We start from the raw sequence: 12,286 nt of genomic DNA on the forward strand, positions 1-12,286 counted from the left end.
AGAAGATTGGCAACAGTTGTTAGCTCAGGTGCCAATCTTAAAAAAAAAAAAAAGACAAAAGAAAATCTTGGTTCCTAATGAATTTACATTGTTACCTATTTTCTTGCTCCCTTTATCTAAGTTTCAAAATAATAACATCAGTATTATTACTAACTGATTATTAAAACCCTTGAAGCTTTGTCTTCAGTTCTTCTTATACTTAGGATATATTCTACAAAATAAAGTACATTTAGAGAACTCCAGCTTCCACCTCTGTTCCCTTACACTGTTCCCTCCCTGCCTCGATAGTTTATGATTTTTCTTAGTTTTCAGTTATCCTTCTATAGTTTGTTTTTAAATATAAGTGTGTGTGCGTTTATATTCTTCTCCACCAGGGAGTTGATACTTTACATACTGTTCTGTACCTTGCTTTTTTTACTTAACAGTCGAGACTGGAGGTCACCCCACAGCAGCGTGTGGAGATCTCCCTCTTCTCTTTTGACGTCCACAGAGGACTCCACTGTGTGGAGGACACAGTTTATTCAATTAAATCCTTATTGATGGGCATTTGGGCTATTTCCAGTCTTTTGCTGTTACAAATGATGCTACAGCAAATAGCCTTGTGCATATGTTCTTTGGTTTTTTTGCCAGTGTTTCTTTGGGACAGATTTCTAGAAGTATGGGATTAATGGGACAAAGGGCAAATGCATAATTCCGCTGATACTGCTAAACAAAATTCCCTAGGTCTTGTGGTTCTAACATTGTACAAAGCCAGCGACAACAGATGACAGGACCTTCTTCCCAGAACCTCGTCCACAGACTAGCTTGTTCGACTTCTCTGTTGTTGCCAGTCTTTCAGGTGGGAAATGGTGTCTGCTGTAGTTTTAGTTGGATCTCCCTTAATTATGAGCAAGCAAACGTATTTTCATGTTTACAGGGCATTTTTATGTCCTTTTCTGTGAACTGTCCATAAGTCTTGCTTATTTTTTCTTTAGGTTCTGTCAGTCATTTTCTTCTCTATTTTTAGAAACTTTTTATGTATTAGGGATATTAATCCTTTGTGATATATATCCAGTTATTTTTGTAAGTTTTTTAATTATCTTGTTATGATATTTTTTAACATGTAGATTTTTAAAAAATTATATAGTAAAATTTATTAGTCTTTTTCTTTATTGTTTCTGGACTTTGGATCATAGTTAGGGAAGTTTCTCCCACTCTGTGATTAAAGAGAAATTCCCTATGGATCCTCTAGTGCTTAAATGTTCCATTACTTTACATTTAAATTTCTTACCTGTTATTTATCCTGCGAACATATGAGGAATAGATCCAGTTTTATCTTTTTCCACATGCTTTGCAGATTTTTTGATACACACTGGTTTCCAATTATTGCTATGACTCTTTTTTTTTCCCTCACTGGTACTATTTAACTTCCTAAACTTATAGTAAATGCTTTATGGTAAATGCTTTATGAAATCCATGAAGGAATAGAAGATATCTAAAATCTTATAATCTTGGATATCCTTAAAAGATGAAATGATTTTTGAAAGTCCTTCAGTCAGATTGAACAAGTTCAGGAGAAAACATGGAATATTTGAAACTAGGTGAGAATTGGAATAAAAAAATGGTCTCAGCAAAATTCACAGATCCATAGAGTTACAAAGATGCAGCTTGCTATAGACTGTTTTTTAAGAGAAGACGACCTCTATTGTTCAACTCTTTTTTTTGAGAACTATTTCAAAAAGTTTGCAAGTATACATCAAGATTGGCACGATAGTCTCCTTCGTCAGCCCAGCCCCTCTCACTCCATTAGCAGTCCTTCCCAGCATGAGAATAAATAAAGTCATACAGAGACTGAGGTGATACTTCATCCTGTGGTGTGTATAAGATGCACAGAGATGCCGAAAGGAAACATTTATGCCATGACTAGGGAGTTTATAAAATATTTAGCTGATAGTCCACTTCTACATTGGATGTTTTATAACAGTTTCAAGAATACATTGTGTATCAAAGTAAGGATTCTGCACATGATGCCATTTACACTGGAGCTGGAGCAAATGGTGCCATTCATCATCCTTCCAGAGCACTTTGCAACTTAATAACCAGATTTCCCATCCCAGGGCTTTTGTAGAGCGATGTATTTGGGGGCTTTTTTTTTTCCTTCTAATTTTGCTTCTATCATTTATCCCCTTAGAATAATGAAGTCATTCCATTGGGTTCCAGCACCTTTTTCACAGTCTGTTTTGCCCCCCTCCGTGCTTAACTGAACCACAGGTATGGGTTGATGCAGTCACTCCCACTGCTCAGTAGCTAATAGCTTACCGTCCGTATGGTTTATCCAGGAAATTAGAAGGGTGTTAAAAATCACATTTTGATCAACATTTTCCCATTATTTCTTTTTAATAAGCAAGACTCTAGAAACCTATGATAACTAGTGCTTGCTCTGATTTTAAAAAATAAATTAATCCATAATCTGCTTTGCTTAAAATTAGAAATGCATGTTTTACTGTGGATTTGGGGGCAGTGGGGAAGCTGGAACTGAATCTAGTGCCCATTAGGTATCTGTCTTCCCCAGTTTCTTTCATCTGCCAGCATCATTCTCCTCCTCTCCCTGTGTTATGTTTCACTCACAGACTCCTTTCTGCCTTTTGGCTTAAATTAGTCTTCTTTGTATTGCATCATTGCACGACTCCCACAGATTGACATTCATTTAAAGTATTCTCAGTATTTTTATATGAATGATAGGTGGGCAGTTGAACTTCATTAAGATCCTAGTTGTGGTTTTGATCTTGATGAGTTATTTTGCTTTACATTGGTGTTGAATAGCTGTGGCCTAACCTTGACCTGTTTGAGAAGTAAATGCTAACAGTCATGTGAGTGACTTGGGCAGCCTGTCCCCCTCCTGGAAACACCTGTGCATCTGCCGGCTCAGGTGGGTTGTGGGTTAGGAATGAATCTTCCTGCTGAGGGTTATTCCGGGCCAAATAGAGCAAATGTGTGGCTTGTCTTTAGAGCCCCTAGCTCTCCCCATCTAGCAGCCTTTATGTGTCTCAGCTGTGCTTTGTCCCGCTCTCCTCATCCAGGACCCAGTACTCTCATTTTTCCCCTTCTGCCCTTTTCAGAAATTTTTCTTTTCAGGAAAGGATCTGACTTCAGTTTCAGTTGATGCATATCAGTGTGAATTTAAGAGATGCTTTCATTTTTAGCCTTCTGTCAAACTGTGAAAGGAGAAAAATTTTGTCCCTTTATGAAAATTTCAGGTATTAACAAAAAAGATGGGGCAAATTCAGTGGAACAGAAAACCCCACCCCCTGTCTGAAACCACAGCATGCTGACGGGCACAGGTGGCCTTCCTTAGGTGGAAAGAATGTGTTTAGGAAGAAGTGAAAGGAGAAACACGGGGAACAGCAACAATGCCCAGTATGTGAGCAAAAGCAGGCAGGAATTGTTTACTTGCCTTACTTTAAACATAAACCACACGACTGTAGTTAGGATATTATTTCTTCTGAGTGATGCAGAGGCCCAAAAAGAGTAAACCCTTGAGCAAAAATATGAGATAAAATGCCTTATGTAAATGCCTGCAGAACTTCCTGTTGTCTGTACTTCGAGACCTGTTTTGATGTCTCATACTCATCAGCAGCTGTTAAATATTTTATCGATGTTGTTCTCTCCGCCACTGTACTTTGGCACTCACCTTCCAGAAGAGAAGAGTTTCTGGTCCTTCTCTTAATTCCTAAAGGCTCCTAGCTTGTTTATGAATTGTGTTCTCTGAACAAAGATTTCCTTGTGGAATTATTTTCCGAGACTGCTTTGGGCACTTTTTTCCACCAGTGGAAATAAAAAAAAAAGGTAGTAGTTGGTACCATGCAAGGGAACATGTTTTAATCTGTGTTGTATGAGATGAGATCAGTATAATACTGAGTTTGTGGTTTGCTGCTAGTACCATTGCTAGAAGTCTATTGTTTAACGTTTTGATAGATAATGAGCTATACAGTCATTCATATTGTTTTGCTTATGTGGTATTACTTTTGACAAAGGGAAAGAAACCAAGAAAGAGCACAAAGTAATATATATGTTATAGAAGCCCTGTTTATAATAGTGAATAATTGGAAACAACTCCAACATAAAATACTTAAGAACAATTTGGCGAACTATGACATATAAATACAATGGAGTGTGATAAAAATGTCTTTAGACATGTGAATATCAACTCAGTTGAAAAAGCAAATTCCAGGATGGTATAGACGCTAATTAAAACGATAGGAAAGAGTACATTTTGTTAAACCAGCTGTGGTATAGTAAAAATATTACTGGGTGTTGCTTCAAGTCTTTCTGTTGCCCACATGACTCAGGACTTAATCCCTTCACACCACTTTCTTCATCTGTAAAGTGAGAAGGATAGTGTGTCTCCTGTCTGTGTCACAGAATTGTTGGGAGAGGCAGATGGAAGAATTTGGAGAGTATTTTGGAATGGGGACTCACCCTCCAGAGAAGCTCAGGGTGGATTTTAGGTCTGCTCCTCAGAAAGGTGGCATTGGGTAGAGTCATAGGCCAGCGTTCTCTCAGCTCTGCTGTCACCTGGCTACATCATTTTCTTAACCTCTTTGGTGTCCGTTTTCTCAAGTCTAACATAGAGGGATGACAAGATCGCTTCCACAGTCATTTCCAGTTTTAAGATGCTGCATGAGCGTCAATGCTTCAGAAGCAGTGTCCGCTACAGGTTGTAACATGTCAGCTCTTTCTCTTCGCCTTTTTAGCTGGTGTCACTGTGGTGCTTATTTATCTGCTCACATTCTAGCCTGTGTCGAGAATCTGGAATTTATTCTTTAAGGGTGCCTGTGTTATATGGGATTTTTTTTTTTTTTAAAGATTTTATTTTTTTCCTTTTTCTCTCCAAAGCCCCCCGGTACATAGTTGTATATTCATAGTTGTGGGTCCTTCTAGTTGTGGCATGTGGGACGCCGCCTCAGCAAGACTCGATGAGCAGGGCCATGTCCGCGCCCAGGATTCAAACCAACGAAACACTGGGCCTCCTGCAGCGGAGCGCACAGACTTAACCACTCGGCCACGGGGCCGGCCCCCTTATATGGAATTTTTAAAAATATAGTTCTCTTTTCTCTGGAAGGCTCTTGGTTTTGTCAGTATTACGTTGTTAATAATATTGTGGCGCATACCTGGGGATGTCCTAAGGTTAGAGACTGCCAGTCCGTCTTTTTTTCCTCTCTCTTAAATTGTGTTTATTTATTTAATTTTAAACCAGAAGAAGTGTGCAAACATGAAATGGACAGCTTGACCAAGAGTGTGACAGCATTCTCCCGTGGGCCTTCTGTGCCCTGGGCCACACAGGAGGTGCTGTGTCAGCACGTCCTCACCCTCTGCGGGCTCTCTGGCCTACACTGTCGCCTGCCTGGGGCAAGTCCCCTAATCTCCTTGTGCTTCACTTCTCCATCTGGACCCTGCCTCTCCTGGGGCCTTGGCCAGGGCTGCACTGGGACTGAGGCACGGCCTTTACCGGGGATGGAAGGAGACGAGTGGAATACTATGTTTTAACAATCTCATTCTTCTTTTCTTTTTCTCCTACACGCCCTACTTGTCAGCTGAAATCTCATTCTGAAACTAAAGTACATGTATCATAATTACTTGTGTGAAGTTATGTTTACTCCACGTTGGCCAAAGGTCTCAATTGAATAAGTTAACTGTGAAATTATAGACAATTCTATAAACTCACGTACTCAACATTTCCATTCTTCATTAGCCCTACAATAATCTGTTGTTGTTATTATTTCACTATAATTGCAGAGGAAGTAATAAGTTGCTAATGTTTGGTTTGAGAAAATTATCCCCTTAAAGGTTTTTATTAGGTGAAAGACCAGGAAATAACTATTTTATTGGCCCAGGAAGGCAGGATGATCCATACCTTTGTTTTTGAAGTTACTCTAAATCTGTCCTCTGAATATTTAAGAAATGTGAAAATTTGGGGGAAAATGATTTGTGTCAGACAAATGTAGGATGATGGCATTATTTTAGAATAGGAATTTTCAAAACAAACCAATAGACAGTGAGGGCACTTTTTAATCTAGAGTTAAGAGTTTTTTGGTTTTACACAAGTTAATTTGAGACTGATTTAAAATTGCAGTTAGATCACATTTAAGTTCTTCTGACATTCCTGACCACCTTAGCTTCTGAAATATGTTTGTATGAGAGACACATAGTTAAGATTAGACTTTAAAATAGATCTTAAGAAATGTTAAAAAGTCCTAGCCATGGAAATAAATTACAAATTTCTCTATACAGAGTAAAACTGGGAAATTTTGGAGTTAGGATTCTAAATATTTAGTTATAAGGTGATTGTGGTGATTTATTTTAAAAAGGCTCTTTATTGAAAACATTTCTCCATTGGTTAGAAGACCAGACAGTCTGGGCTTTGCTGTTACTTTGAGGAATAAAGTTGTGCAGGATCCAGTGGGTCTTTGCAGTACAGACTTGCCAGGCCCCATGACCTCCGCCGTTGCTGTGGCTCGGGCTCCTCTCCCAGCTCCGGGCCGAGGGGTGGAGCCGGCCCCAGTACCTCTCGCGGCCAGTTGCCTTCGCTGGAAGAGTTAACGACGTCTGCAGGTGTGTTGGGATTAGCACTGTAAAGTTGTGTAAGGGGTTTTCTTTCTTTTGATCTTCAGAAAGGGATGAAAGATAGTCATTAAACTCAAGGGATTAGGTCCCCGCTTTTGAAAGACTTGAGGTGCCATAAATATTTCACTTCAGATGTAAGGGGAAGGACTGTGTACATCTGGGGGAAAATGGCTGTTTTATATTACCAGTCAGCAATTATTCAGTCTCCACTTACAAATTAAATGATCTTTGCAGAGATACTTTCTCCCACCCTAGGGTGTACTGAGCTCTGAAAACATGTGTTTATCTCTCTGGAGTTATGCCGAGTTTTCCTCCTCGTGTTCCTAAACCTTTTTCTTTCTTTTTGTGAGTTCATGTCTTACCTACATTGTGCCTTTCCCACCCCCGGGTTTCCTCCTCTTTGGATAATCCCATTGGTGCCGTCAAATAACTCCTGCTTCTAAAACTTTGAGAACAATTACCCTTAAGAATGATACCACGCTCACATGTGTGGTGTGTGTGTTCAGTTTTTAAAAATAGGCCCTGTCTTTTCTCTTCCTTTAAATTAACATTATTTAGAAAAGGAAAGTGAGGTTGATGTGCTGGCAGCAGAGTTAGTTATGGTTACTACATTCTCAGAAAACTGGTGGGAAACCAGGAGAAAGTTGTACATAGAAAATTATGGTTTCAGCCACATTCCACTCTGCCTGTCATCCACTCTTGTCAGTTTCACTCCAGAATGGAACACTGGGGATTTGTGTTTTCCTTTGTGTTACTTCCTAGGATGGGTTGTTGGACCACGGAATATATGATTTTCTATATATCTAATTGTATTTAGAATCAGGCACTTAGGGAAGGAAAAGGTAGATGCCAGTCCTAGAATGATTATTCCTACCCTCTGCCCCACATTATATAACCAGTCATTTAGAACAGATTTGAAATACTCAGTTGGCCCTAATGGCTTACTATATGTGTATAATTCTGCATTTTGTATTTTGTCCTTGAATTTGGAGACCTATGTATGTATGGTTATTTGTACATAAGCTCATGATGATAGTTTCTGTTATTTGCTGTGATATATGGACATTCCTTTTCCAGTGTTCCCTGCCTTCCTTTTTATTTTGGTCTTACCTTTTTATGGTAGAAAATTTGGGTGGTAAAGTACCAGATTGCAAATAGTTACAGTATCTGGGTTTGAACTCCAAAGCATGTATTTAGTAATGTGAAGAAAGGGAAAAATAAAATTGTATGAGTAGATGATTTTTAGAGATGGGCTAAATAAAGCACCGAATGAATTAGGTGAATATAACCGATGGCGGGGGTTCACAATGAGGGAATTAAGAGCCTCATGCTTGATAACACGGTGGCGCTTTCAGATGAAGGGTCTGCTCAGTTACTGCCTTAAGCTGCTGCTTCCGATGCTTCTGGAAATTATAGGAATGACTCCATGTGTAAAGCTTATCCAAACTTTGGGCCTGTAATATTACTCTGAAAGAAAGACGGGGGCAAAAAGAAACTGTGAAAGGTGTTTGGCAACGAGCGAGCGAGGGAGCTCACAAACTCTTTGAAGGTCAATTAGCCAGAAAATGTGCTAAAGACTGGGTGCTGTGCTGGATTACCGGCCCAAGAATGACCCCTGAGGTCCTCAAAGTGGTCCTGCCGTTTGAGCACAGAGAGACAATTACAGACCTTGAGAAGATGCTACAAAAGCTTTAATTAAGGGACTTACACCCCACTACGTTTTGGAAATTAAATTCTTATTTGTGCTGAACTGATGTTTCTTTTGTCTAGGCTTCCAGATGTAGTTCAACAGAGGACTCTATTCTCCCCAAATGTGTTTTAGGTTGGAAGCTGTTTTACCATAATGGATACCAGCAAAGCTGAGAGTGTAACCGGAGTGAGGGACTAGGTGGAAACGTGCACTGAGGGACTTTTTGCTGGGGAGCATTTTGGGCACAGGTTGAAAGTTTATGCTCCTTGGCACACCAGTGAACCAGGAGCTCTGGACTTAAAACACATGAATAAGAGTAAGCAAATGTATTCTGTAGAATTTAAACTTTAGAATTCCCATTCACAAGACAACATGATCTTCCTTGAATTGGTAACTTGACATCTCTAGACACAGCAGGCTGCTCTTCCGCCAGAAATATGTTTTTGCTTTTTGTTGATGATAGAAAAGTAGCCTCTGACCACCATCCAGGTCTGATTTTTCACAAGCCTAGACTGATATTTAGGTTCCACTCAGATGTGACTTCTTTTACTTCTGGAAAGACTGTGATTTCAGTTGCATCAGCCCTGGCTGGAGCATTGTGATCGCATTGATCTGCTGAGTTACCCAGCTGAACTACCCTCCTGCCGATGCTGCCGGAGATGCTCTCATCTTTGAACTCAGGCTTAAGGGCTGCGTTATGGGTGTGTTCCCTTTGTTTTGTTAGTGAAGCAGTTATTCTCTCGTCTTCCCTTCTTTGAAGAGATTCACTTCTGCCTGCAAAGTTTGGTTTGAACCAGAAGGGTTTTTAAAAAGCACGAGGAAAATGCTTGTGTTTTAGTAATTTTAGATTTTCTTTGAGTATTTCTAGTTTCCATGCAACATCAGTCAAGTGGTACCTTTTTTTAAGTTCTCTCTGTACCCCTTATAAACCTGAAGGCCCTTTTGCACGTCTCTCAATTTGTATATGTGAAGAATGGAACATCAGCCTTGCTCTAACTGAACAGGGGAGTCAGTAGGAAAACCCTAACTGTTTATTTTATAATCGGACCTTGTTAGAAATGAAAAATGGCAAGAAAAGTTGAAATTGTCATCACAGGGTTAAAGTGTGCAGTTTTCAGTAACGTGGAGTCTATACAGCAATCCTATTGTTGGGCTTAATGTTTTCGTTGGTGGGAAGGGGAGGGTTAGCATTGGATGAGAGGCAGAGGACGCTTTGGTGCCCACTCCATTTGGAGGCAGCTCCTCCGCAGTGAGGGCCTTCTGACCCAGGAGCAGTGCAGGATGCTGCCGTGACTCGGATGGGTCCGCGTGCCGGGCTGAGAGCTGGTGATATTCTTATCATTTAGAATACTCAGACTTGGATCTGTTTTAAATAATGCATACTGTGAATTTCAGTTCCCACTACTTTTCTTTGCAAAGAGGGAAAGTTGTATTTAGTGATATATTTGAGTGAGTACCTAGCTGGTTAATGAGGTAAAGCGATGTTTGGGCCAAACTTCTGGAGAGAGGTACAGCTTGCTGACTGAAGAGGAACATGACTGAATGTTGCTAAAAAGTGCTGATTCAGAAAGTTGTTTTATGAAGTAAAAATTCAAAGTTCTTATCTCTTAGGCTTTATTTTGTTAATATTGTCAGAACTAGCACATCTGGCTTAGATTCGGAAGTAGTCTGGTTTTATGCTTCAGTTAAAACGAATCCAATGAAATTGGAATTTGAAGATAGATAAAAGGAAGGATTTCAGTACAGTGAGGATTTTTAAACTTAGCAAGGTCATCAGGGAAGGTCTGGAAAATTTCCTTTCTGAATGGCTTTTGAAAATAGGCTGGCGTCCTTTTCAGATAGTGTAGGGTACTCAGAGTCTGAATGAGGGGTGCCGGGAGATGTGGCGGCACACGTGACTTCCCAGCATCCTTCCGGGTCCGTGATTCTCGCTTGTACCGCTCTCCATCCATGCTTTGTACAAACTTGTCATCTGAAGGTTTCTTTTATTTGGAGGGGGAAAGGGTGTCTTCAGAGTTAGGTGTTCGTTCTGATAGAATTGAAATATGCCATCTTTATCAGATTTAGTGATATCTGTCTCTCACTAAAGCTCTACCTGATCAATCCAGTTTGGTTTCTGTATTATTTTGAACCCCTCCCCACCCCTCTCCCCAAGTGTAGATTAGTGCACATAGCACTTCAAATGCAGTGTATTGAAATTCTCGCTTTAAGAGATAGTGAAGCAGAATTGTTCAGTTTGTGGGGATGTGAAAAACAGGCCACCTTATATTTCAATCAGGTTGCTTTGGGATTATTTAAGAATGAGAAGTAAAAATGTTTTTCAGGAAGATACACAAACAACCTTCTGTGCTGATGGAGAAATGTGTGTGATTGTCTGTCTCAATGGTATAGCTGATACTAACTAGACAGTGGCATGTTCCCTCTGCCCCGCCCAGTCTGTGTTTCTTCATTATGTCGACCTTGGAGCCATTAGTCGAGACTCAGCAGTTTACTCTTTCGTAAATAATGCACTCACTCTGAAATGGCGGGCTGTAAGCTTGCGGCCCAGCTCTCTGGGTCTTTATAGCTCGTGCCAGTCCAGGCCTCGGTTGAATGAGCCAGGAGCTGTGGCCTGATCCCTTTTCAAGTTGGTGGGGAGAGAAATGAGTCAGCATTTTAACTTCAGGCGGGTGCAGAGTGTTGATGAACTCCTGTGGCACGGGTGATTTAGTGAATGTGGAGTGGGCCTGTGGGTTGTCGCTTGTTTGTTTTTAGCTGTTTGAACCTCAAGAGCTGTTGCTGGTTTGGTAAGCCCTATCTGTGTGTTGGTACACAAAGGAAGAGAGAACTCTGTCTGTCTTGCAATGAGTCAGGAACCAAACTGGACCTGTGTGGGGCTGGCCTTTGCTGTGGTTTGACAGCAGATGCTCCAGAACTGCTTGGAAAGCTCCTTTTCCAACAGGAACGTGCGTCGCGTTCTGGTGACAAGCCTGCTGATGACTGCAGCTTGTGTCTCTATGTAATAAGGCAGCCAGGAGTGAGGTTTTGAATAGTAAATGAATTCAGGGCAGACTTTTTATCCAGCAAGTATTACTATGGAAAAACCTGTTTCAAAACAGGTTTTTTTCCATGCAAGGTCATCAGTTTTACTTTTCGTTTTTTCCTTTTGTCCTTTTTAGGACCAGTTCTACGCCCGGACGACTTGCCCTAAGGCCTCTCATGACTGTGCTCCTTCAGCCTCCTTTCTTCATCCTTCCTGCCTGGACCCCTGTGATAAAACACATGGCCCTTATTTTCATATCTGCCCCTAAACTTTTCCTTGCGCAAGTTTCTTGGTGTAATATCAAATCCTTCTTTTTAAAACTAGAAAGTGTGAGGAAGCACTCTCATTTTATAACCAGTGGTTTAAAGAAGAATTTTATTCTAAAATAGACTCGTGAGCTTTTAGTGTTAAATGCCTATTGACATTTTTGCAAGAGAAACATTGATTTTCTCCCTCTGTTTTTCAGGCCCTGCTTTCTTCCCCGGGCGATGTGCTGAAGTCTTTGCCAGGGGTCAAAGCATTGGGAAGCTCGGGGTCCTTCATCCTGATGTTATCACCAAATTTGAGCTCACCATGCCCTGCTCCTCCCTGGAAATCAACATCGAGCCCTTTCTGTGAAGATGGGGCTCTGCCTTGTGGCTCTCTCCCTGGGTGTGGCTTTCTCCTCCCCTGGTGTCCTTTAGTCGTCCCCAGCAGGGAACATCCATTTGTGCTTTAATGTTTAATAAAGGAGAAACACTGTCTGGCTCTGTGGGTAGACACTGCTCTTTCCCTGCATTAGGCCAGTCGGTGCACTACACGAATGTGCTGTCTGTGTGAAGCGTCACTGTAGGTACAAGCCCAGTGGGGTGCCAGAGAAGTGCACAGCAGAGTGCGGGCTCCATTCTGGAAACCTGAGATGCTCCTCAGACGTCAGAGCATCACACCAGCACCGAGGACTCCTGCATTCTCCGCCTTACTGATGAAACGAG

General features: G+C 40.9%; 1 protein-coding gene across 1 annotated transcript in view; it reads left to right on the forward strand.

Annotated features, from left to right (window-relative positions):
- FARSB (phenylalanyl-tRNA synthetase subunit beta) overlaps nt 1-12,062 on the forward strand; it is a 75,562-nt gene extending 63,500 nt beyond the window's left edge. Inside the window, exon 17 of the mRNA XM_046644412.1 lies at nt 11,782-12,062. Within this exon, the coding sequence (XP_046500368.1) occupies nt 11,782-11,933 (152 nt within the window). The 3' untranslated portion in view covers nt 11,934-12,062. The remainder of the gene's footprint in view (nt 1-11,781) is intronic.
- The last annotated feature ends 224 nt before the right edge of the window (nt 12,063-12,286 follow it).

This window comes from Equus quagga, chromosome 17 (genome assembly GCF_021613505.1).
Source record: "Equus quagga isolate Etosha38 chromosome 17, UCLA_HA_Equagga_1.0, whole genome shotgun sequence".
Lineage (NCBI taxonomy): Eukaryota > Metazoa > Chordata > Mammalia > Perissodactyla > Equidae > Equus > Equus quagga.